We start from the raw sequence: 20,615 nt of genomic DNA, 5'->3' as shown, positions 1-20,615 counted from the left end.
TGTAAGTAAGCATTTCACTGTAAGGTCTACTACACCTGTTGTATTCAGCGCACGTGACAAATAAACTTTGATTTGAGATGGTATACTGACCAGCATGAGCATGCAGGGCAGGAAGAAGTTGACCAGGTCCCAGAGCAGTGCAGAGAACCAGAAGTTGGAGAGGTAGACGCCGCTGACCTGCTGTACGTGCTTGGACTTGAGTGAACGCTCTGTGACCAGGAGCAGGGCGAAGGTACTGGACAGGGATGCCATGCCATACATCAGGTTGATGGCGATGGCGAAGCCCGTCTGACCTCTGTGTCGAGGAGGGAAGGAGTGAGAGAGAGGGGGGGTTACTATTTATTATTTAAACAGTCCCTAAACTTTCCATGCCAAAAAAGCAATTTTAATACATTTAGAGAGCGAGTGAGAGAGCGAGCGAGACGGAATAGAGAGAGTGAGCGAGACGGAAGTGAGGAGGGTAAAAAAAAAAAGAGTTAGGAGGAAAATAAAGAAGGGCATGGAGCTGGGAGGAGTGACAGAAAAAAAGAAAGAAAAGTCAGGGAGGAGGCAAATGATGTATTGAGTGGTGAGGTCGGCAGGCAGAGGGGAAAAGGAGGGAGAGAAAGAGATGGAGTATCATGAAACAATAAATATCCTGATAGCCAGGAGAACATCTTCACCAGACCTCTATCCTCTCATCCTTCTTTCACTCCATCCTCAATATACCTTCCCTGACCAAACCACTATCAGTCTTTCTCCATCCTCTCACCTCTAAAAAACACCTCCTGATGAATGGTGTTGGTCAATATCTCCCCCTCAGACTCTAACTTGTTATCAGCCTCTGTTGCTTCCCCATCGATCCAGCCAGCCATCCAGCAGGGCCGGGAGCTCATTGACTGGATGAGCATCCCAAATGGCACCCTATTCCCTACATAGTGTAGTACTTTTGACCAGAGCCCTATGGGCCATGGTGAAAAGTAGTGCACTCTGTAAGGAATAGGTTGCCATTTGGGAAGTACCCTGGTTTAATTGGGGTTTAGTGGCTGGAACAGATGTGTTGACCGCAGGTGTTTAAAAGAGAGACTAGAATAAGGACCCAAAACAAGGTGGTTGAAGGAGAAGTCAACTTCTATCTAACAACAATAAGGAAGTTATGGACTGAGTCAAAGTGGCTCATGCAGAGTACCCAACTAAACATTCACTCCTCTTCTCAAAGGTGTTCAAGATAACACCTGTGTTCCTTCCATACCCTCTTCTCCTTCTCTCCTCTTTTTTCATCCATTCTCCCTTCCCCATCTCCTCTTTTTTCATCCATTCTCCCTTCCCCATCTCCTCTTTTTTCATCCATTCTCCCTTCCCCATCTCCTCTTTTTTCATCCATTCTCCCTTCCCCATCTCCTCTTTTTTCATCCATTCTCCCTTCCCCATCTCCTCTTTTTTCATCCATTCTCCCTTCCCCATCTCCTCTTTTCATAACACCCTCTCCACTTCCATACCACCCTCCCTCCCTCCCTCCTTCCCCTCCATCCCCTCCATACTCCCCACTCACTCTGTCAGCTGACTCTGGGCGCTCTCGGAGATGTTGCGGGGCATGGGCATGTTTCCCGTCATAATCGATGCGTTGGGCCCGGCCAGCATTTTGAACAGGGTGTTGTCCACCATCATCAGGGCTGTAGCGGCTGTGTGGTAGCCCTGGTTATTGAAGTAGGCCGTGACCTCGGCGATCTTCCCCGTGCCGCCGCTGAACGATGCACCCACCACGCAGCGCTCGTTGAATGCCCCGCCCTCCTCCTCGGTCTTGGTGAGCACGTACTCCGTGAAGTCTGAGGAGAAGAAGCAGGGGACAGGGTGGATCAGTAAAGACAAGCTTTTTCCATGGCTGCATCTCAATGGTCTAAAGCCTGAAGTAGCTTCCACCATGCGTGTCTGAGATTGACTACATTGCAGACAACTGCACAGAATCACTGATCTACAAATCACCTTTCATCTCAAATAACTAGTTATTATGTGGTCCTGTGATCCCTTCCAACATGCTGACATGCTTACCGCTAATATTGACATCCTGGGCTTTCTGGGCGGCCAATTGCGAGGAATACACCTGTGCCAGGGCGATTGCCAGCGGTCCCTTGCCGGGCTCCAGGGCCACGGGCACAGTGGTGGGGCCATAGCGGCCCAGTGCCAGCCTCAGCTGCGGTGAGTCGTAGCGCCCGGGGAAGGTCTTTGCCACCACCAAGGCCAGCACAGTGAAAACCAGGGGCACCAGGAACTGGGCCACAATCACCTTCCAGTTCCTCCAGCTATAGAGTGCCCGCTTCAGGAACATGGCATAGAACTGCTGCATGTACAGTCTGGCCTGAAGAGGAGGGTGGGAAGAAAGACAGAAAGACAGGAGAGAGAGAGAAGAGAAGGAGATTATTTCCATATCATCTCTGATTTAATACAGTACGTTCCTATATTTCGTAAGCTCCTAAACTTTCCTATTAATAAACCATATTGATGACAGAAAGAGAAGCTTACTTCCTGTCTGAACCCACACACAAAAACTCTCCTCTCTCACCCCGGTGTTGAGCTTGATGTTGGAGCAGTCCTCGGAGATGAGCGTGCCGCTGTCAGTGAAGTCGGTGACGTCCGTCATGCCGCTGTAGCTGCTGGTGTCATCCATGGTCCAGTCGTGGGAGCGTCTCTCGTGTTGGTACTGCAGCGCCGGCAGCTGGATGGCCTGGATGTCCAGGCTAGAATCCACCAGCTTCCCCACTCTGGAAATACACCAGTACAGTTTAGTACAGTAGCAGTGTATCTAACCCAAACCCTGGCTGTCCGGGCTAAAGACCAACAGCTTCACCACTGAGGACTCACATAAGGAAATACAAACATTAAAAAAGCACACCTCTAGTCTGACAGTACACAGGGACCAATACAACTTAGTGGCCTTCTCTAGTCTGACAGTACACAGGGACCAATACAACTTAGTGGACTTCTCTAGTCTGACAGTACACAGGGACCAATACAACTTAGTGGACTTCTCTAGTCTGACAGTATAGAGGGATGAATACAACTTAGTGGACTTCTCTAGTCTGACAGTACACAGGGACCAATACAACTTGGTGGACTTCTCTAGTCTGACAGTACACAGGGACCAATACAACTTAGTGGACTTCTCTAGTCTGACAGTACAGAGGGATGAATACAACTTAGTGGACTTCTCTAGTCTGACAGTACACAGGGACCAATACAACTTAGTGGACTTCTCTAGTCTGACAGTACACAGGGATGAATACAATGACGTGGACTTCACTAGTCAAATCCAATCAAATTGTATTTGTCACATACACATGGTTAGCAGATGTTAATGCGAGTGTAGCGAAATGCTTGTGCTTCTAGTTCCGACAATGCAGTAATAACCAACGAGTAATCTAACCTAACAATTTCACAACAGCTACCTTATACACACAAGTGTAAAGGGATGAAGAATATGTACATAAAGATATATGAATGAGTGATGGTACAGAACGGAATAGGCATTGGTCCCTGTCTGACAGTACACAAAGACCAATACAACTTAGTGCACTTCTCTAGTCTGACAGTACACAGGGATGAACTTAGTTATAACAATTTAACTGAGCTTCGCTACTGAACGGAGCTTTATCAGGACAACATAAGGAAATATAGAATTTACAGTAGTTAGATACCTAGTATTAGATCATGACATAATTCAATTCATCTTTAAATTGAATTAACTATGCTGAGTTTTTCCAGACCATGTGTCCTGACCAGGAAACTTTAGTTTCGAGATCCATTTTTCCAGTTTTTCCTAATCATGTCAGGTGGTCCGGAAGAACGTAGGAACCTTTCTTTGTACTGTATGACATCTTGACCGTTTTAGACTGTACAAATGTATTTATAGACATGAAACATATTCATTCATAATTGGATGAATCTTTGTGTTCCAGAAGTGGCTTATGGAGAGAGTACTCTGTGTGAATCAGATGGATGTAGATGCTGAAATCTCTTCACAGAACTCAGGAACACACCCCGGGGTCTATTGTACACCAAACAAAGGAGCTCATCGGAGAGTACCTAATAAGTGGGAGTGTGTTATTGGTGATGGTGAGCATTTTGTCATTCCAGCCCTGCTAACTCTCTCTCGCCTTCTCACTCTCTGAGGGGATGGACAGGAGCTTGGACAACCACAATAGCCAGAACGCTATGTCTGTCCGTTACAAATGAATGATTACTTCAGCCAGCCAATCTCCACTCCCACAACGCCTGACACAGACAGCGCCCCCCTCAAAGAGCTTCATCTAACAGTTCTATAAGTGATCAACATGTTGTGATCAACACCTATCCAGGGTGTGAGAATGAAAATGGACTCGGGACCTTTGCAGTAGCTGTATGAAATTGATAATGGCCAAGAGACCTCATATGTAGTAAGATGAAAAGAAGCGGAAATGACTTGGCCAAGGTAGGAACAGTCTGAACAGGTGTTAAATTAGGTGGCTTTCAGTATATTTCAACTGAAACTGAAATGACAGGACTAATGTAGATGGTCCACCCCTTCAGAAAGCTGGGTGGGAATAAAGCTGAATGAAATTGATAATGAAAAGAGGCTGTATGTAATAGGCAGGGTATGTACAGACTGAACACGTGTTAAGATGGTGGCTTTTAGTGGAGTTGAAAAGAAACCCTAATGATAGGACTAATGTAGATGGTGTTACACCTTTAGCTACAGTACATGTATGTATCAGTGTGTACAGACTGAACACGTGTTAAGATGGTAGCTTTAGTGGAGTTGAAAATGAACCTCAAATAGAGGACTAATGAGGCTTTTGTATACGGGTAATGATGGAGACACTCACTGATAAACCCACACTGTGATGTAAAAATAATGACGCCTGAAATGAGATATTTTGGAGGTAATTGCTATATCCTGTTTAGAGCCTTCACAGCTGTGTTCTACTGAAAAACCACGTGTCCACAAGAACGCGAGCAAGCAAACAAACTATACTACCAGACAGTAACACAAAGACCTGCATGTATGCACCCATGCATGCTCACCCCCCCCCCAAAACACACACACACACATTAAAATATGCTCAAAAACACACACACACACACACAAAGAGGCTTTACACACACAGGCAGAAATAATTGCTCAGAAGTAAGCTGAAGGCAGCTGGCTGGGGATGCGGCGTAATTGAGCGGAAGATGAGAACTGGAATAAGTGTGTGTGTCAGTGGAGGCTCTTCAGAGGAAGAAGGGGAGGACCATCCTCCTCATAAAAATAAAAATGTATAAAAAGTTATCCTTTTTAGATAAAACTATACAAAATATATTCACGTCACCAAATCATTGATTAACACACTTTTTTTTGCAGTGAAGGTCTACAGTAGCCTCAACAGCACTCTGTAGGGTAGCACCATGGCATAGCCGGAGGACAGCTAGCTTCCGTCCTTCTCTGGGTACATTGACTTCAATATAAAACCTAGGAGGCTCATGATTCTCACCCCCTTCCATGGACTTACACAGTAATTATGACAACTTCCGGGGGACGTCCTCCAATCAATCAGAGCTCTGGCAGCATGAACTGACATGTTGTCCACATAATCAAAGGATCAGAGAATGAATTTAGTACTGAAAGCATAAGATACAGCTAGCTAGCACTGCAGTGCACCAAATGTGGTGAGTAGTTGACTCAAAGAGAGATAAAGACAATAGTTGAACAGTTAACAAATTCATTTCTTCCAAAATGAAAGAGAAGCAAGAGAGATTGTCTTTTTTTTTTTTTACTTTCAGTTTCACTTACTTAGCTAGCAAATGCAGCTAGCTAGTTTAGCCTACTCAAACCCCCTGCTCAAACAGAGGGATGCTATGTTAGCTAGCTGGCTATGACTATCCACCACAACACTGGAACAATACCAAGGTAAGCTTTTGGTTTTACTAATGTATTGCCACCGGGGCCTGCCGGTGTAACTGCTAAACTGTTTAACATTACTGCATGATCGTAGCGGGTTTAGTAATGTGTTAGTTCTATTAGCTATGTTGACTAGGACGTTACTTTAGCTAATATGGTGACAACGATGTAGGCTTTAGTGGTTATGATATGGTTTGGCTTGGAAAGGTTTCTTCGCCTGGTCACATACAGCTGATGTGTTGTGCATTGAAGAAGTCCACAAGCGAAGTGAAAAGGTGAGAGGAGGAGAGAGCATAGATGTGAGAAGGAATAGAACATGGCTGCTATGAAACAAATGTTCACTAGTGATCAGGGGTGTATTCATTCCGCGGATTCTGTTGAAAAACATTTCTTAAACGGAAGCACACGGAACGAAACGGGGATAAACATACCTGAATTTGTCCAAAAGAAACTCTCATTTGCAACTGTTAGACTAATGATTACACCCTAGATCAGCTAGACGCAGGCAAGATTGTGCAAGGCGGTATTGCATGTGTCACTGTCTGTCACTTCAAATGTTTCTCTCAACCTACGTGCACCTGCGTTGTAAACTTTCCTTCACAGGCTAGGTTGTAGCAACCTCATGACGGGTACAGGGAAAATGTGAGTATCATGTAGTAACCTAAACCTATCACTGTTACATTGAACTGGCTGAATGGAATGTGAAAGACAGTTATCCAATATGCTGAAATAGAAATAAGGCCATGCACATGAAACAAATCATCCTCCATCATCTTAAACGGCACCGACCGCCACAGGTGTGTGTGTATGTTTGTGTGCGTGTACACTTAAAAGCCTGCAGGTACATACATACATACTCCAGACCTAGCTGGTAGTCTCCCTGGGAGCTGTGGTGAGAGGTCCAGACCTAGCTGGTACTCTCCCTGGGAGCTGTGGTGAGAGATCCAGACCTAGCTGGTAGTCTCCCTGGGAGCTGTGGTGACAGGTCCAGACCTAGCTGGTACTCTTCCCTGGGAGCTGTGGTGAGAGGTCCAGACCTAGCTGGTACTCTTCCCTGGGAGCTGTGGTGAGAGGTCCAGACCTAGCTGGTACTCTCCCTGGGAGCTGTGGTGAGAGGTCCAGACCTAGCTGGTACTCTCCCTGGGAGCTGTGGTGAGAGGTCCAGACCTAGCTGGTAGTCTCCCTCGGAGCTGTGGTGAGAGGTCCAGACCAAGCTGGTAGTCTCCCTGGGAGCTGTGGTGAGAGGTCCAGACCAAGCTGGTAGTCTCCCTGGGAGCTGTGGTGAGAGGTCCAGACCTAGCTGGTACTCTCCCTGGGAGCTGTGGTGAGAGGTCCAGACCTAGCTGGTACTCTCCCTGGGAGCTGTGGTGAGAGGTCCAGACCTAGCTGGTACTCTCCCTGGGAGCTGTGGTGAGAGATCCAGACCTAGCTGGTAGTCTCCCTGGGAGCTGGGGTGAGAGGTCCAGACCTAGCTGGTACTCTCCCTGGGAGCTGGGGTGAGAGGTCCAGACCTAGCTGGTACTCTCCCTGGGAGCTGGGGTGAGAGGTCCAGACCTAGCTGGTACTCTCCCTGGGAGCTGTGGTGAGAGGTCCAGACCTAGCTCGTACTCTCCCTGGGAGCTGTGGTGAGAGATCCAGACCTAGCTGGTAGTCTCCCTGGGAGCTGTGGTGAGAGGTCCAGACCTAGCTGGTACTCTCCCTGGGAGCTGGGGTGAGAGGTCCAGACCTAGCTGGTAGTCTCCCTGGGAGTTGTGATGAACGTGTGATCGCATACCTGAGGAAGACCTCCTCCATGGTGGTGACAGAGGCTCCATAGCTGGCGATGCCCAGCTCCTCTCTGTTCATCTCCAGCTCTGCAAACAGCAGCTCAAACCTGGAGAGGGAAGAACATTGATCCATCAGAGATCAGTCAGACCCGGGTCTAAAACAGTCTTCTGTCATGGGGAGCTATGGTTACGTCACAGGCCGTTAAACAACCTCAACAGTCACTCAATACTGCCTCCAGATAAAACCAACAACTATGGTAGGGACCAAAATACCACCCTATTCCCGTTTTACTGCACTACTTTTCACCAGGTCAAAAGTGGTCAAAAGTAGTGTACTAAATAGGGAATAGGGTGCCATTTGGGACATAAGCTATATATCTTCTTGAAACATCACCCTTACCTCTAGAACTAGAGGCGTCTGTAGCAAGCAGCAACACCCTCAGATTGGACCCAACTTGGGCTCATCAAAATAGGCTGACAAAAATAGTATGTGTCACACTAAACACCGAGCTGTGGCCATCAGCACTGATGGCCTGTGTGAGATTGGGTATTGATTTTGTCTTACCGGTTGGTGCTCTCTTTGGGGAGAATGTATGAGAGCTCAGCCCCAGCACTGCTCTCCAGCGTGGCATTGGGAACGTACATGTGGACCAGACGTGTGATCTCAGACACGTTGCACAGCGCGTCCTTCACGATCACCATGTGGTAGCCAGCACCTGAGACGCAGGAGAAGGAAGATAAAGTTAGATCTCTGAATCACTCTCCTATCACCTCATGACAGATCTACAACTACTAGTCATTCACACTGTCTTGTAGTCTTCACTTCCACTTCTCACCCCTTCTATCCAACCGGTTTCATTTCACCACTACATTCCACCTCTTCTCTTCTCTCTATTTCCACGACCTCTCCATCACACCTGTTCATTTTATCATCCCTCCTCTCTCCCCTCTCCCACACCCTTTATCCTCTCTACCCATTCTTCTTTTTCTCCCTCCCTCCCTCCTCTCACCATATTTGTTCTTGAGAAACAGCGGCGAGCCGCAGCACTGCAGCTCTCCCCCAGCCATGATGATAATACGGTCCCCCAGCAGGTCGGCCTCGTCCATGAAGTGCGTAGTCAGCAGGATGGTGCGCCCGCGCTTCTCGCCCTGAAGCAGGTCCCAGGTGGCCCGCCGCGCCGACGGGTCCATGCCCGACGTGGGCTCATCCAGCATCACCACCTAGAGGGGAGGAGTGGTGAGATGGAAGGATGGATGGACAAAGAGATTGAGACAGGGAGGGGGGGTGGAGGAAGGGGAAGATTGAGGGATGGAAGGGAAGGGACAGAGAAATAGCCGGAGGGGTAAGATGTGTTGAAATAGCCTTGTGTGTTGCACATACAGTGCATCAAGTATTCATACCACATTTTGTTGTGTTACAGCCCAAATTCAAAATGGATTTCATAGATTGTTTTTCTCACCCATCTACAGACAATACCCCATAACGACAAAGTGAAAACATGTTTTTAGGAATTTTTGAAAATGTTTTGAAAATGAAATAAAGAAAAGTCTAATTTACATAAGTATTCACACCACCGAGTCAATACTTTGTAAAAGCACTTTTGGCATTGATTACAGCTGTGAGTAGGCTGGGTCAGTCTCTATGGATTGTGCAATATTTGCGCATTTATTATTTTCTAAATTCTTCAAGGGCTGTCAAATTGGTTGTTAATCATTGCTAGACACCCATGTTCAGGTCTTGCCAGAGATTTTCAAGTAGATTTAAGTCAAAACTGTAACTCAGCAACATTCACTGACTTCTTGGTAAGCAACTCCAGTGTATATTTGGCTTTGTGTTTTAGGTTATTGTCCTGCTGAAAGGTGAACTCATCTCCCAATTTCTGGTGGAAAAGAGACTGAACCAGGTTTTCCTCTAGGATTTTGCCTGTGCTTAGCTTCATTCCATTTATTTTTTGTCCTGAAAAATTCCTCAGTCCTTAACAATTACAAGCATACCCATAACATAATGCAGCCACCCCGATGCTTGAAAATATGAAGAGTGGTACTCAGTAATGTGTTGTATTGGATTTGCCCCAAACATAACACTTTATATTCAGGACTTTTTGTCAAAAAAGTTCTGACAAATTATTTTTTTCAGTATTAGTTTAGTGCCTTGTTGCAAACAATCTGCATGTTTTTGAATATTTGTATTCTGTACAGGTTTCCTTCTGTCAATTAGGTTAGTATTGTGGACAAACTACATCATTGTTGATCCATCCTCAGTTTTCTCCTACCACAGCCATTAAACTCTTAACTGTTTTAAAGTCACCATTGGCCTCATGGTGAAACCCCTAAATGGTTTCCTTCCTCTCCGGCAACTGAGTTAGGAAGGACGCCTGTATCTTTGTAGTGACTGGGTGTATTGATACACCATCCAAAGTGTAATTAATAACTTCACCATACTCAAAGGGATATTCAATGTCTAATTTATTTTTTATCTATCCCTTCTTTGCGAGGCATTGGAAAACCTCCCTGGTCTTTGTGGTTGAATCTGTGTTTGAAATGCACTTCTAGACTGAGGGGCCTTACATATAATTGTATGTGTGGGGTACAGAGATGAGGTAGTCATTCAAAAATCATGTTAAACACTATTATTTCACACAGAGTGAGTCCATGCAACTTATTACGTGACTTGTTAAGCAAATGTTTACTCCTGAACTTATTTAGGCTTGCCATAACAAACGGGTTGAATACTTATTGACTCAAGACATTTCAGCGTTCTATTTTTCATACATTATTTTTTATAATTTTTTTATACAGAATTCCACTTTGACATTCTGAGGTATTGTGTATATAGGCCAGTGACAAAAATCTCAATTTAATCCATTTTAAATGCAGGCTGTAACACAACAAAATGTGGAAAAAGTCAAAGGGATGTGTATTTATTCATGCAATTATGGTTTGCCTGTACTTTGACAATACCACGCTAATTAACCCTCTGGGATTAATAAAGTCATTTTGAATTGAGTGACAAGACAATACCTTCGGGTCAAAAGCAGTGCACTGAATAGGGAAATGGGTGGCATTTGGGACGCAATCCAATACTGACCTTGGAGTCTCCGATGAGGCCGATGCCGATGGATAGTTTCCTTTTCATCCCACCTGACAGAGTCTTGGAGTGGGAATGCCGCTTGTCCTCCAGGTTCAGGATCCTGATGATCCGGTCCACCTCAGCTGGAATCTTCTCCTGGGAATACCCCTTCAGCTGGAGACGAGACAGAGATAGACATAAGGAATAACCCTTTCAGCTGGAGATGAGACGAGACAGAGAGAGAGACATAAGGAATAACCCTTTCAGCTGGAGATGAGACGAGACAGAGAGAGAGACATAAGGAATAACCCTTCAACTGGAGATGAGACGAGACAGAGAGAGAGACATAAGGAATAACCCTTCAACTGGAGATGAGACAGAGAGAGAGAGAGACATAAGGAATAACCCTTCAACTGGAGATGAGACAGAGAGAGAGAGAGAGACATAAGGAATAATCCTTCAGCTGGAGACGAGACAGAGAGAGAGACATAAGGAATAACCCTTCAGCTGGAGACGAGACAGAGAGAGAGAGACATAAGAAATAACCCTTCAGCTGGAGACGAGACAGAGACAGAGAGAGACATAAGGAATAACCCTTCAGCTGGAGATGAGAGAGAGAGAGAGACATAAGAAATAACCCTTCAGCTGGAGAAGAGACAGAGACAGAGAGAGACATAAGGAATAACCCTTTCAGCTGGAGATGAGACGAGACAGAGAGAGAGACATAAGGAATAACCCTTCAACTGGAGATGAGACGAGACAGAGAGAGAGACATAAGGAATAACCCTTCAACTGGAGATGAGACGAGACAGAGAGGGAGACATAAGGAATAACCCTTCAGCTGGAGATGAGACAGAGAGAGAGAGACACATAAGGAATAACTCTTCAGCTGGAGATGAGAGGCATAAGGAATATATACCACAGCTGGAGAGCGCAATAGAGAGCGAGAGCATGAGAGAACGCAAGGGAGAGTGAGCATGAGAGAACCCAGGGGAGAGCGAGCGCGAGAGACATAAGTAAGTGGGAAGAAGGGAAGTATGGAATGTGAGGAAAAGTTAGTGGAATTGAGAAAGTAAACTTAAAAGGAACGATAAGAGGACATAAGGTAAGGAAAGTAGAGGGGAATGGTGCCTGCGTGCCTCCCTGCCTGTCTCGGTGCCTGCCTGTCTCGGTGCCTGCCTGTCTCGGTGCCTGCCTGTCTCGGTGCCTGCCTGTCTCGGTGCCTGCCTGCATGTTTGCATGTCTTACCTGTGTGTAGAATAGCAGGTGCTCCCGAACAGTGAGGTTGTCAAAGAGCACGTCGTGCTGCGGACACAGGCCCAGGCTGTGGCGAATGAGAGCCATGTCCTGACAGATGTCATAGCCGTTAATGTAGGCCCTGCCACTGCTGGGAGGAAACAGACCTGGAGGATACACAGAGAAACATAGCTGTTAATGTAGGCCCTGCCACTGACACAGACCTGAAGGATACACAGAGAAACATCGCTGTTAATGTAGGCCCTGCCACTGAAACAGACCTGGAGGATACACAGAGAAACATCGCTGTTAATGTAAGCCCTGCCACTGACACAGACCTGGAGGATACACAGGGAAACATCGCTGTTAATGTAAGCCCTGCCACTGAAACAGACCTGGAGGATACACAGAGAAACATAGCTGTTAATGTAGACCCTGCCACTGAAACAGACCTGGAGGATACACAGAGAAACATCGCTGTTAATGTAAGCCCTGCCACTGTAACAGACCTGGAGGATACACAGAGAAACATCGCTGTTAATGTAGGCCCTGTCACTGAAACAGACCTGGAGGATACACAGAGAAACATAGCTGTTAATGTAGGCCCTGCCACTGAAACAGACCTGGAGGATACACAGAGAAACATAGCTGTTAATGTAAGCCCTGCCACTGAAACAGACCTGGAGGATACACAGAGAAACATAAGGAGTGAATTTTACAATACAAAGCCTATTGTGAGTTTGGTTTTAGAGTGGAGGCACACTGGCCTGTCTATGCTTTCGGTTCTGTTAGTGTCATCACTGTTTTCAATTCGGTCTGTAGATTGTACAAGAGAAAAGTGGCAATGTGTATGGCTGTGTGTGTGTGTGCGTCCCACCTGTCAGCATGGACAGTGTGGTGGTCTTCCCGGCTCCGTTGTGCCCCAGCAGAACTGTGATCTGGCCCTCGAACATGTTCACCGTCAGATCCTTGACAGCCTGCCGCGTCTTGTTACCCACTTTGAACTCCTGGCAGGATGAAAATCAAAATGATTACAATGGCCAACCTATCCCTGGATTAACATCATTACAATGGCCTACCTATCCCTGGATTAACATCATTACAATGGCCAAACTATCCCTGGATTAACATCATTACAATGGCCAAACTATCCCTGGATTAACATCATTACAATGGCCTACCTACCCCTGGATTAACATCATTACAATGGCCAAACTATCCCTGGATTAACATCATTACAATGGCCTACCTACCCCTGGATTAAAATCATTACAATGGCCGGCCAACCTACCCCTGGATTAACATCATTACAATGGCCTACCTACCCCTGGATTAAAATCATTACAACGGCCGGCCAACCTACACCTGGATTAAAATCATTACAACGGCCTGCCTACCTACCCCTGGTTTAAAATCATTACAATGGACTACCTATCCCTGGATTAAAATCATTACAATGGACTACCTACCTCTGGATTAAAATCATTACAATGGCCTACCTACCCCTGGATTAAAATCATTACAATGGCCTACCTACCCCTGGATTAAAATCATTACAATGGCCTACCTACCCCTGGATTAAAATCATTACAATGGCCTACCTACCCCTGCATTAAAATCATTACAACGGCCGGCCAACCTACACCTGGATTAAAATCATTACAACGGCCGGCCTACCTACCCCTGGATTAAAATCATTACAATGGCCTACCTACCTCTGGATTAAAATCATTACAATGGCCTACCTACCTCTGGATTAAAATCATTACAATGGCCTACCTACCTCTGGATTAAAATCATTACAATGGCCTACCTACCCCTGGATTAAAATCATTACAATGGCCTACCTACCCCTGGATTAAAATCATTACAACGGCCGGCCAACCTACACCTGGATTAAAATCATTACAATGGACTACCTATCCCTGGATTAAAATCATTACAATGGACTACCTATCCCTGGATTAAAATCATTACAATGGCCTACCTACCCCTGGATTAAAATCATTACAATGGCCTGCCTACCTACCCCTGGATTAAAATGATTACAATGGCATGCCTATCCCTGGATTAAAATGATTACAATGGCATACCTACCTCTGGATTAAAATCATTACAATGGCATACCTACCTCTGGATTAAAATCATTACAATGGCATACCTACCTCTGGATTAAAATCATTACAATGGCCTGCCTATCTACCCCTGGATTAAAATCATTACAATGGCATGCCTATCCCTGGATTAAAATGATTACAATGGCATGGCCTATTCTCCCCATTTCCATCACTCAGACGCGGGCAATATAGGAGCATCATGGCAAAAACTTCCCGCACTGTTGGAGCCTAACAATTTCACTGTACCCTGCAATTACATCTGCGACCCTGTGCATGTGACTAATAAACTAATTTAATGATTACAATGGCCTACCTATCCCTGAGGGAAGTCATTATTTTGCTCTTCATTATCCATCTCCAGCCCTGGGTCTAATCACCTCATCATCTCCAGCCCTGGGTCTAAGGGCCTAGCGCCATAATCACCTTCTCCATTATCTCTACCCAGCCCTGGGTTGTGTTGATTAATCTTCAAACGGAAGAAAACATACAAAAAATGTACCAAAAATCTCCTCCTGCCTAGTTCCAGTTCAAAAACATCATTACATAACAATATGAAATGAGATGCTCTTTTACATGTTGAGGACCACACTGAAATAAAGGCACACTCCCATAATGGTAAAGCTACAAGGGGGTTTCTTTCTTTTTTTGTAAAAACGTGTTCAACCACTTGATGTCTCAGTCTCAATTCGCTCCCAACTCCTTGGCCCAAACCTTCTATGTATAGGGAGCTGAAGAGACTGGACAGTATAAGCAGTGTAGTGGAGGAGCTTCCACCGTGTTGCTTCCACTCTACAGATCTGCAGACATCATAGGGTTACAGCCAAAGGGAGGGGTAGGGATCGAATTGGGACTGGGTGGACAGCTTGCATTTAAGACCTTGCCTTGTTCAGGTGTTTGATCTTGACTCCTGAGACCAGTCCAGCTGGCTCCTCCTCGATGAACTCTCCCTTCAGAGCCTTCTCCACGTCTTCCTCTTCCTTCACCATGGCCATGCGGGGGCTGCTGCACCAGTAGGACGGCTGGAGAGGGAGGGAGAGAAAGGAAATGGGAGAAAGAAAATAAGTGGAATGCTTCTCTTTCCTCAGCTCGTACCCTTATGGTCAGTATCAGAAAGATGCCTCTATCATGGGTCTTGTCTATGGAGTAAACATTAACCTAGTTAGGGATGGCAACTCCAGTCCTCGGGGCCGGAGTAGTGTCACACTTTTCCCCCATCCCTAGTCAACACAGCTGATGAAACTAATAGTATTCTAAACTGAAGATCATGATTAGTTGATTATTGGAGTCAGGTGTGTTAGCAGGGGCTTTGGAAAACATTCAGTGAGACCCAAACTAAGGTCAATGACAATGCATCCAAAACAAAACCACCCGATACAGCTGCTAATGGGGAAGTCATTGAGTTGTTACAAAACCTGTCTGCCTCTCTGCTCCTTATCAAGACACTACACCAGCGTTTCCCACACTCGCTCCTCGGGACCCCAAGGGCTCCACGTTTCGATTTTTGCCCTAACACTACACAGCCAATTCAAATGATCAAAGCTAGATGATTCGTTGATTATTTGAAATCAGCTGTGTATTGTTAGGGCAACAACCAAAACGTGCACCGCTTAGGGTCCTGAGGACCGAGTTTGGGAAACCATGCACCACACACACCAAACTAAATCAACAAAACGGCCCTCTTGAAGGAGAACAACAGCTATGACTGTAAATTAAGGTCGGGATGAGGAAGTGGGTGGGCCGTTTTATGCTTAATTAATTAGCTATCCATCCCATGCTCGTTATTCCGTAAGGATATAAATTACAATTACAATTACAATAATGTAAACGACTATGGAATGGTTAACTGAGTAGGGAGGGAGTAAGCACTACTGCAGCACTGCTGAACTCACAAAATGAATTTCCATGGAAATGGACAATACAAGAGCATTGTATTGGTGTCTAGAGTTTGTAATTTCCCTGTCTCTCTCTATCAAGCCAACTCACGCCGACTAAGACCATTGTTCATTACTGGATACCACGTCAGCAAATGAAATACATGTTTCCCTTCCAGCACAGATTCAATGAAAATGTGATCATCTTAGTCTATCTTACTGGTAGTCAATCTAAATCCTCCTAGTCTGACCTGTTTAATGCTAAGTGACTATTAAGAACATCTCCCTCTCCTCCCTCCTCCCCCTCTCCTCTAACCCTAACCCTAGTGGACCTTAAAGGAACCATCAAAGACATGTGTCTAACCCTAGTGGACCTTAAAGGAACCATCAAAGACATGTGTCTAACCCTAGTGGACCTTAAAGGAACCATCAAAGACATGTGTCTAACCCTAGTGGACCTTAAAGGAACCATCAAAGACATGTGTCTAACCCTAGTGGACCTTAAAGGAACCATCAAAGACATGTGTCTAACCCTAGTGGACCTTAAAGGAACCATCAAAGACATGTGTCTAACCCTAGTGGACCTTAAAGGAACCATCAAAGACATGTGTCTAACCCTAGTGGACCTTAAAGGAACCATCAAACACATGTGTCTAACCCTAGTGGACCTTAAAGGAACCATCAAACACATGTGTCTAACCCTAGTGGACCTTAAATGAACCATCAAAGACATGTGTCTAACCCTAGTGGACCTTAAAGGAACCATCAAAGACATCTGTCTAACCCTAGTGGACCTTAAAGGAACCATCAAAGACATGTGTCTAACCCTAGTGGACCTTAAAGGAACCATCAAAGACATGTGTCTAACCCTAGTGGACCTTAAAGGAACCATCAAAGACATGTGTCTAACCCTAGTGGACCTTAAAGGAACCATCAAAGACATCTGTCTAACCCTAGTGGATCTTAAAGGAACCATCAAAGACATCTGTCTAACCCTAGTGGATCTTAAAGGAACCATCAAAGACATGTCTAACCCTAGTGGACCTTAAAGGAACCATCAAAGACATCTGTCTAACCCTAGTGGATCTTAAAGGAACCATCAAAGACATGTCTAACCCTAGTGGACCTTGAAGGAACCAAAGACATCTGTCTAACCCTAATGCAGGGGTTCTCAAACTTTATGGGGCTGAGGACCCCTATCGTGGTATCAAATTCGTCAGGGACCCAACGTCTTCCATTGCAAAACATTGTGCTATTGTGTGCCCTAATGAACATGTTTGGGTTTCCAGTCCTGGAAACACAGCCAGCCTCACTCTCACTGTCTGACACAACATATACTTCCTGATATTTCTTGCAAATAAAAATAATTTGTCATTCTGCATTCCTCTCAGACTAGGGGTCAACGGCCAAAGCTCTAACGCGCATGTGTCAAACTCATTCCACGGAGTGCCGAGTGTCTGCATGTTTTTACTCCTTCCTTGAACTTGAACAGTAAGGAATTTCCACACGTTTGTTTAGGGCTTAATTTGAAAAAACCTGCAGACACTCAGCTCTCCATGAAATGAGTTGGACACCCCTGCTCTAATAGATTTCTCCCCTGGGAACACTGACTTCATGTACACACACCAATCTCCCCCCCACACCACCACCACCACCCAGACACAAGCTACACCCACTCCTACGTACCAGTAGGAAGAAGTAGCAGGGCAGGGGGACTCCGTACTCCCCTGGGAACACAGCCTCCACGTACCAGGCCACCAGGCCATAGAGCAGGGCATCCAGCAGCAGCAGCCCCAGCACCTGGGCCAGGGAGAAGTCATCGTCCACCGTCACCGACTCAAACAGGTTACACCACTGGATCCCCGTGCCTGAGGGAAGGGGGGGGGGGGATGGGAGGAGACAGAGGGAGTAAAGTTGGGTAGAGACATTTGAAATCGATTGTGTATAGATTGTGAAGACTCATAATTGAAGTGTTGGTATTTAAACACAACATTGGTATGAGTGTGTGTGTGCGTCACTCTGTGTTAACATGTGAACATGGCTCACCTTTTCCCTCAAACATGCCCAGTAGCTGCGCTCCCATGGCCATGGCCACATTGGAGATGAGGCAGGCAGACACCTTCTGGGCGTGGCTCAGCAGGTCGTAGCGAGGCCATAGAAACACGTACGGCAGGTAGGACAGGAAGTAGATGAAGCCGCCCGCCGCCGCCGCCACATTGGCTGGAGAGGGAGAGAGACGGAGTGTGTTTGAGATAGATTATAGCAGTCAGACTGCAAAGAATCACTGATCTACAAATCCCCTTGGATCCCAAATAACTTGTCATTAGGGATTTTGTAGATGGCCTTGCTCAAACTGTTCTCCTTAAACATGCTGAGAGCGAAAGGTCTGGAGGGGGGAAAACAGTTGTCACGACGTGGCCCTTTGGGGTGTATATCGTGGATCCCCCCGTCTCTCACTCAGACCACAAGTTTTGACTTTACGACAGGTCATAAATTCCTGGCAGAGACTCTCTCCCCCTGGTCATACAGAAAGAGGGGGGAAATAAACCTATGGAACAAAGGTTCAACTCTTGGTTCAACTCCTATTCCCAAAAATTGGAGGATTAAACAATATTTCTATTTTTGAGAATGTGGAAATGGTCCGTGGGTATTTAAAGAACAATCCTGTCAAACCTGTTTTTTTGTGACATCAGGAAGGATGGTAGCACAGAATAACGGTAGCTCTGGAAGTACATTTCTCAGTTATTCGTTTTCTACCTGAATGTTGTGTAAAATATATGATTGAATATGAAACTATTTGTGAGAAGATGTAATGTCACGATGGCCTTCTAAATGAGATACTTGTTTAGTTGTCAAATCAAAATCAAATCAAATGTATTTATAAAGCCCTTCTTACATCAGCTGATATCTCAAAGTGCTGTACAGAAACCCAGCCTAAAACCCCAAACAGCAAGCAATGCAGGTGTAGAAGCACGGTGGCTAGGAAAAACTCCCTAGAAAGGCCAGAACCTAGGAAGAAACCTAGAGAGGAACCAGGCTATGAGGGGTGGCCAGTCCTCTTTTGGCTGTGCTGGGTGGAGATTATAACAGAACATGGCCAAGATGTTCAAATGTTCATAGATGACCAGCAGGGTCAAATAATAATAATCACAGTGGATGTCGAGGGTGCAACAGGTCAGCACCTCAGGAGTAAATGTCAGTTGGCTTTTTATAGCCGATCATTCAGAGTGTCTCTACCGCTCCTGCTGTCTCTAGAGAGTTGAAAACAGCAGGTCTGGGACAGGTAACACGTCCGGTGAACAGGTCAGGATTCCATAGCCACAGGCAGAACAGTTGAACAGGTAGAACAGTTGAACAGTTTAGTTATAAAGTTTTAACTAGTCAGTGGCCACACCCCCGTGAGCCCAGACATTACATCAGGCGTCATAGAACCACCCCTTTTTCCACAGAGTATAAAACCCACTTCCTACAAAATATACATTAAGTCAGAGAACGCCGGGACAGAGTCACCACGTTGGAATGGCTACAATTTTATAAACCATATAGCTGTAGTTTTGGCTACACGGCTGGAAATGTTTAAACTCTGAGACTATCGATCAATACAGAATAAGAGCAAATCTTAGACGTATAATTACTAGTCTGCAGCTAGAAATTACGTAAGTCTAGAACGAGAACACCGACACCCGCCAAAGTAGCTATGACAGCATTTCCGAATCGTACTCTGAAGTATCCATTCTAACCATCTACAACCACGAAGGACATGGTGACTTCTGGGGAAGTTAACCAGAGACTCTCTGATGAACTGACTCTCCAGCAGACAGACAGGGGATTCCAACAGAGAAGACAACAATGACATAGGGGCATAAATATATACATTGCAATTATTCTCGAATGAGCGGACGTTCATGTGCAAAGGATTAGCATTTCAGTGAATATAATTATCCACTGTGTGTAGTGAATCCATTTTGTCTCTCCCACTCTTTCAGTCCCCACCCCTTTCCTTTGTTTACCAAGCCGTCATATTGGCTTTGTCCGCTAGGGACTTTTTCTTTGTATCATGTAGTAACCCAAATATCTACTGTTTGTTTGTTAAGTAATTCTGTGTGATTATTTAGTTAGTTAGTAAATAAATAATTAAGCCAATTTGTATATCGCTGATTCATGATTGAGGGTTAGTGCAGATATCCAAGGGTTTGCGACATTCAGTAATGAGAACTGATGAGATAATAATAATAATTAATTAATAGAAGACTAATTGATCAGATATTAAAATATCTGAAGAGTTATATTTGGAAAATTATAACTGTAAATCTCAACATTTTCCGTGGTACCCCGACTTCCTAGTTAATTGATGTTTACATGATTAGTTTAATCACGTAATAATTAAACCTAGAAAACTGATTTGATATAAATAAGTCTTCACATGTAATGATAGTCCAGACATGACACGGTGTAGATGCCAAATGGATACCAAAAACAAAAGACAGTCTATGGGAAATGCTCAACACTTTATGAATAACAAAGTATGTTGTACTTGTGGCTTTTATAGTTCCTGTCACACTAGTCGTCCTTGTGAAAGGCAACATATCTCAGCACACACACACCTTGATGAACTGATGTACACAAAGAGGTGTGAGAAGCATGATGATGTGATGACAGGTA

General features: G+C 45.2%; 1 protein-coding gene across 1 annotated transcript in view; it reads right to left on the bottom strand.

Annotated features, from left to right (window-relative positions):
* The window catches only part of abca3b (ATP-binding cassette, sub-family A (ABC1), member 3b), an 89,593-nt gene that overhangs the window by 16,903 nt on the left and 52,075 nt on the right, over positions 1-20,615 (bottom strand). Inside the window, exons 9-21 of the mRNA XM_038989526.1 lie at positions 18,000-18,173; positions 17,640-17,821; positions 14,964-15,101; positions 12,843-12,972; positions 11,978-12,132; positions 10,748-10,903; positions 8,670-8,880; positions 8,225-8,375; positions 7,668-7,766; positions 2,540-2,738; positions 2,029-2,335; positions 1,532-1,805; positions 91-295 (exon numbers count right to left, since the gene is read on the bottom strand). Of these exons, the coding sequence (XP_038845454.1) occupies positions 91-295; positions 1,532-1,805; positions 2,029-2,335; positions 2,540-2,738; positions 7,668-7,766; positions 8,225-8,375; positions 8,670-8,880; positions 10,748-10,903; positions 11,978-12,132; positions 12,843-12,972; positions 14,964-15,101; positions 17,640-17,821; positions 18,000-18,173 (2,381 nt within the window). The remainder of the gene's footprint in view (positions 1-90; positions 296-1,531; positions 1,806-2,028; positions 2,336-2,539; positions 2,739-7,667; positions 7,767-8,224; positions 8,376-8,669; positions 8,881-10,747; positions 10,904-11,977; positions 12,133-12,842; positions 12,973-14,963; positions 15,102-17,639; positions 17,822-17,999; positions 18,174-20,615) is intronic.

Source organism: Salvelinus namaycush, chromosome 3 (genome assembly GCF_016432855.1).
Source record: "Salvelinus namaycush isolate Seneca chromosome 3, SaNama_1.0, whole genome shotgun sequence".
Lineage (NCBI taxonomy): Eukaryota > Metazoa > Chordata > Actinopteri > Salmoniformes > Salmonidae > Salvelinus > Salvelinus namaycush.
The sequence above is the reverse complement of the archived record's forward strand: the minus strand, read 5'-3'. Positions and strand labels throughout refer to the sequence as shown.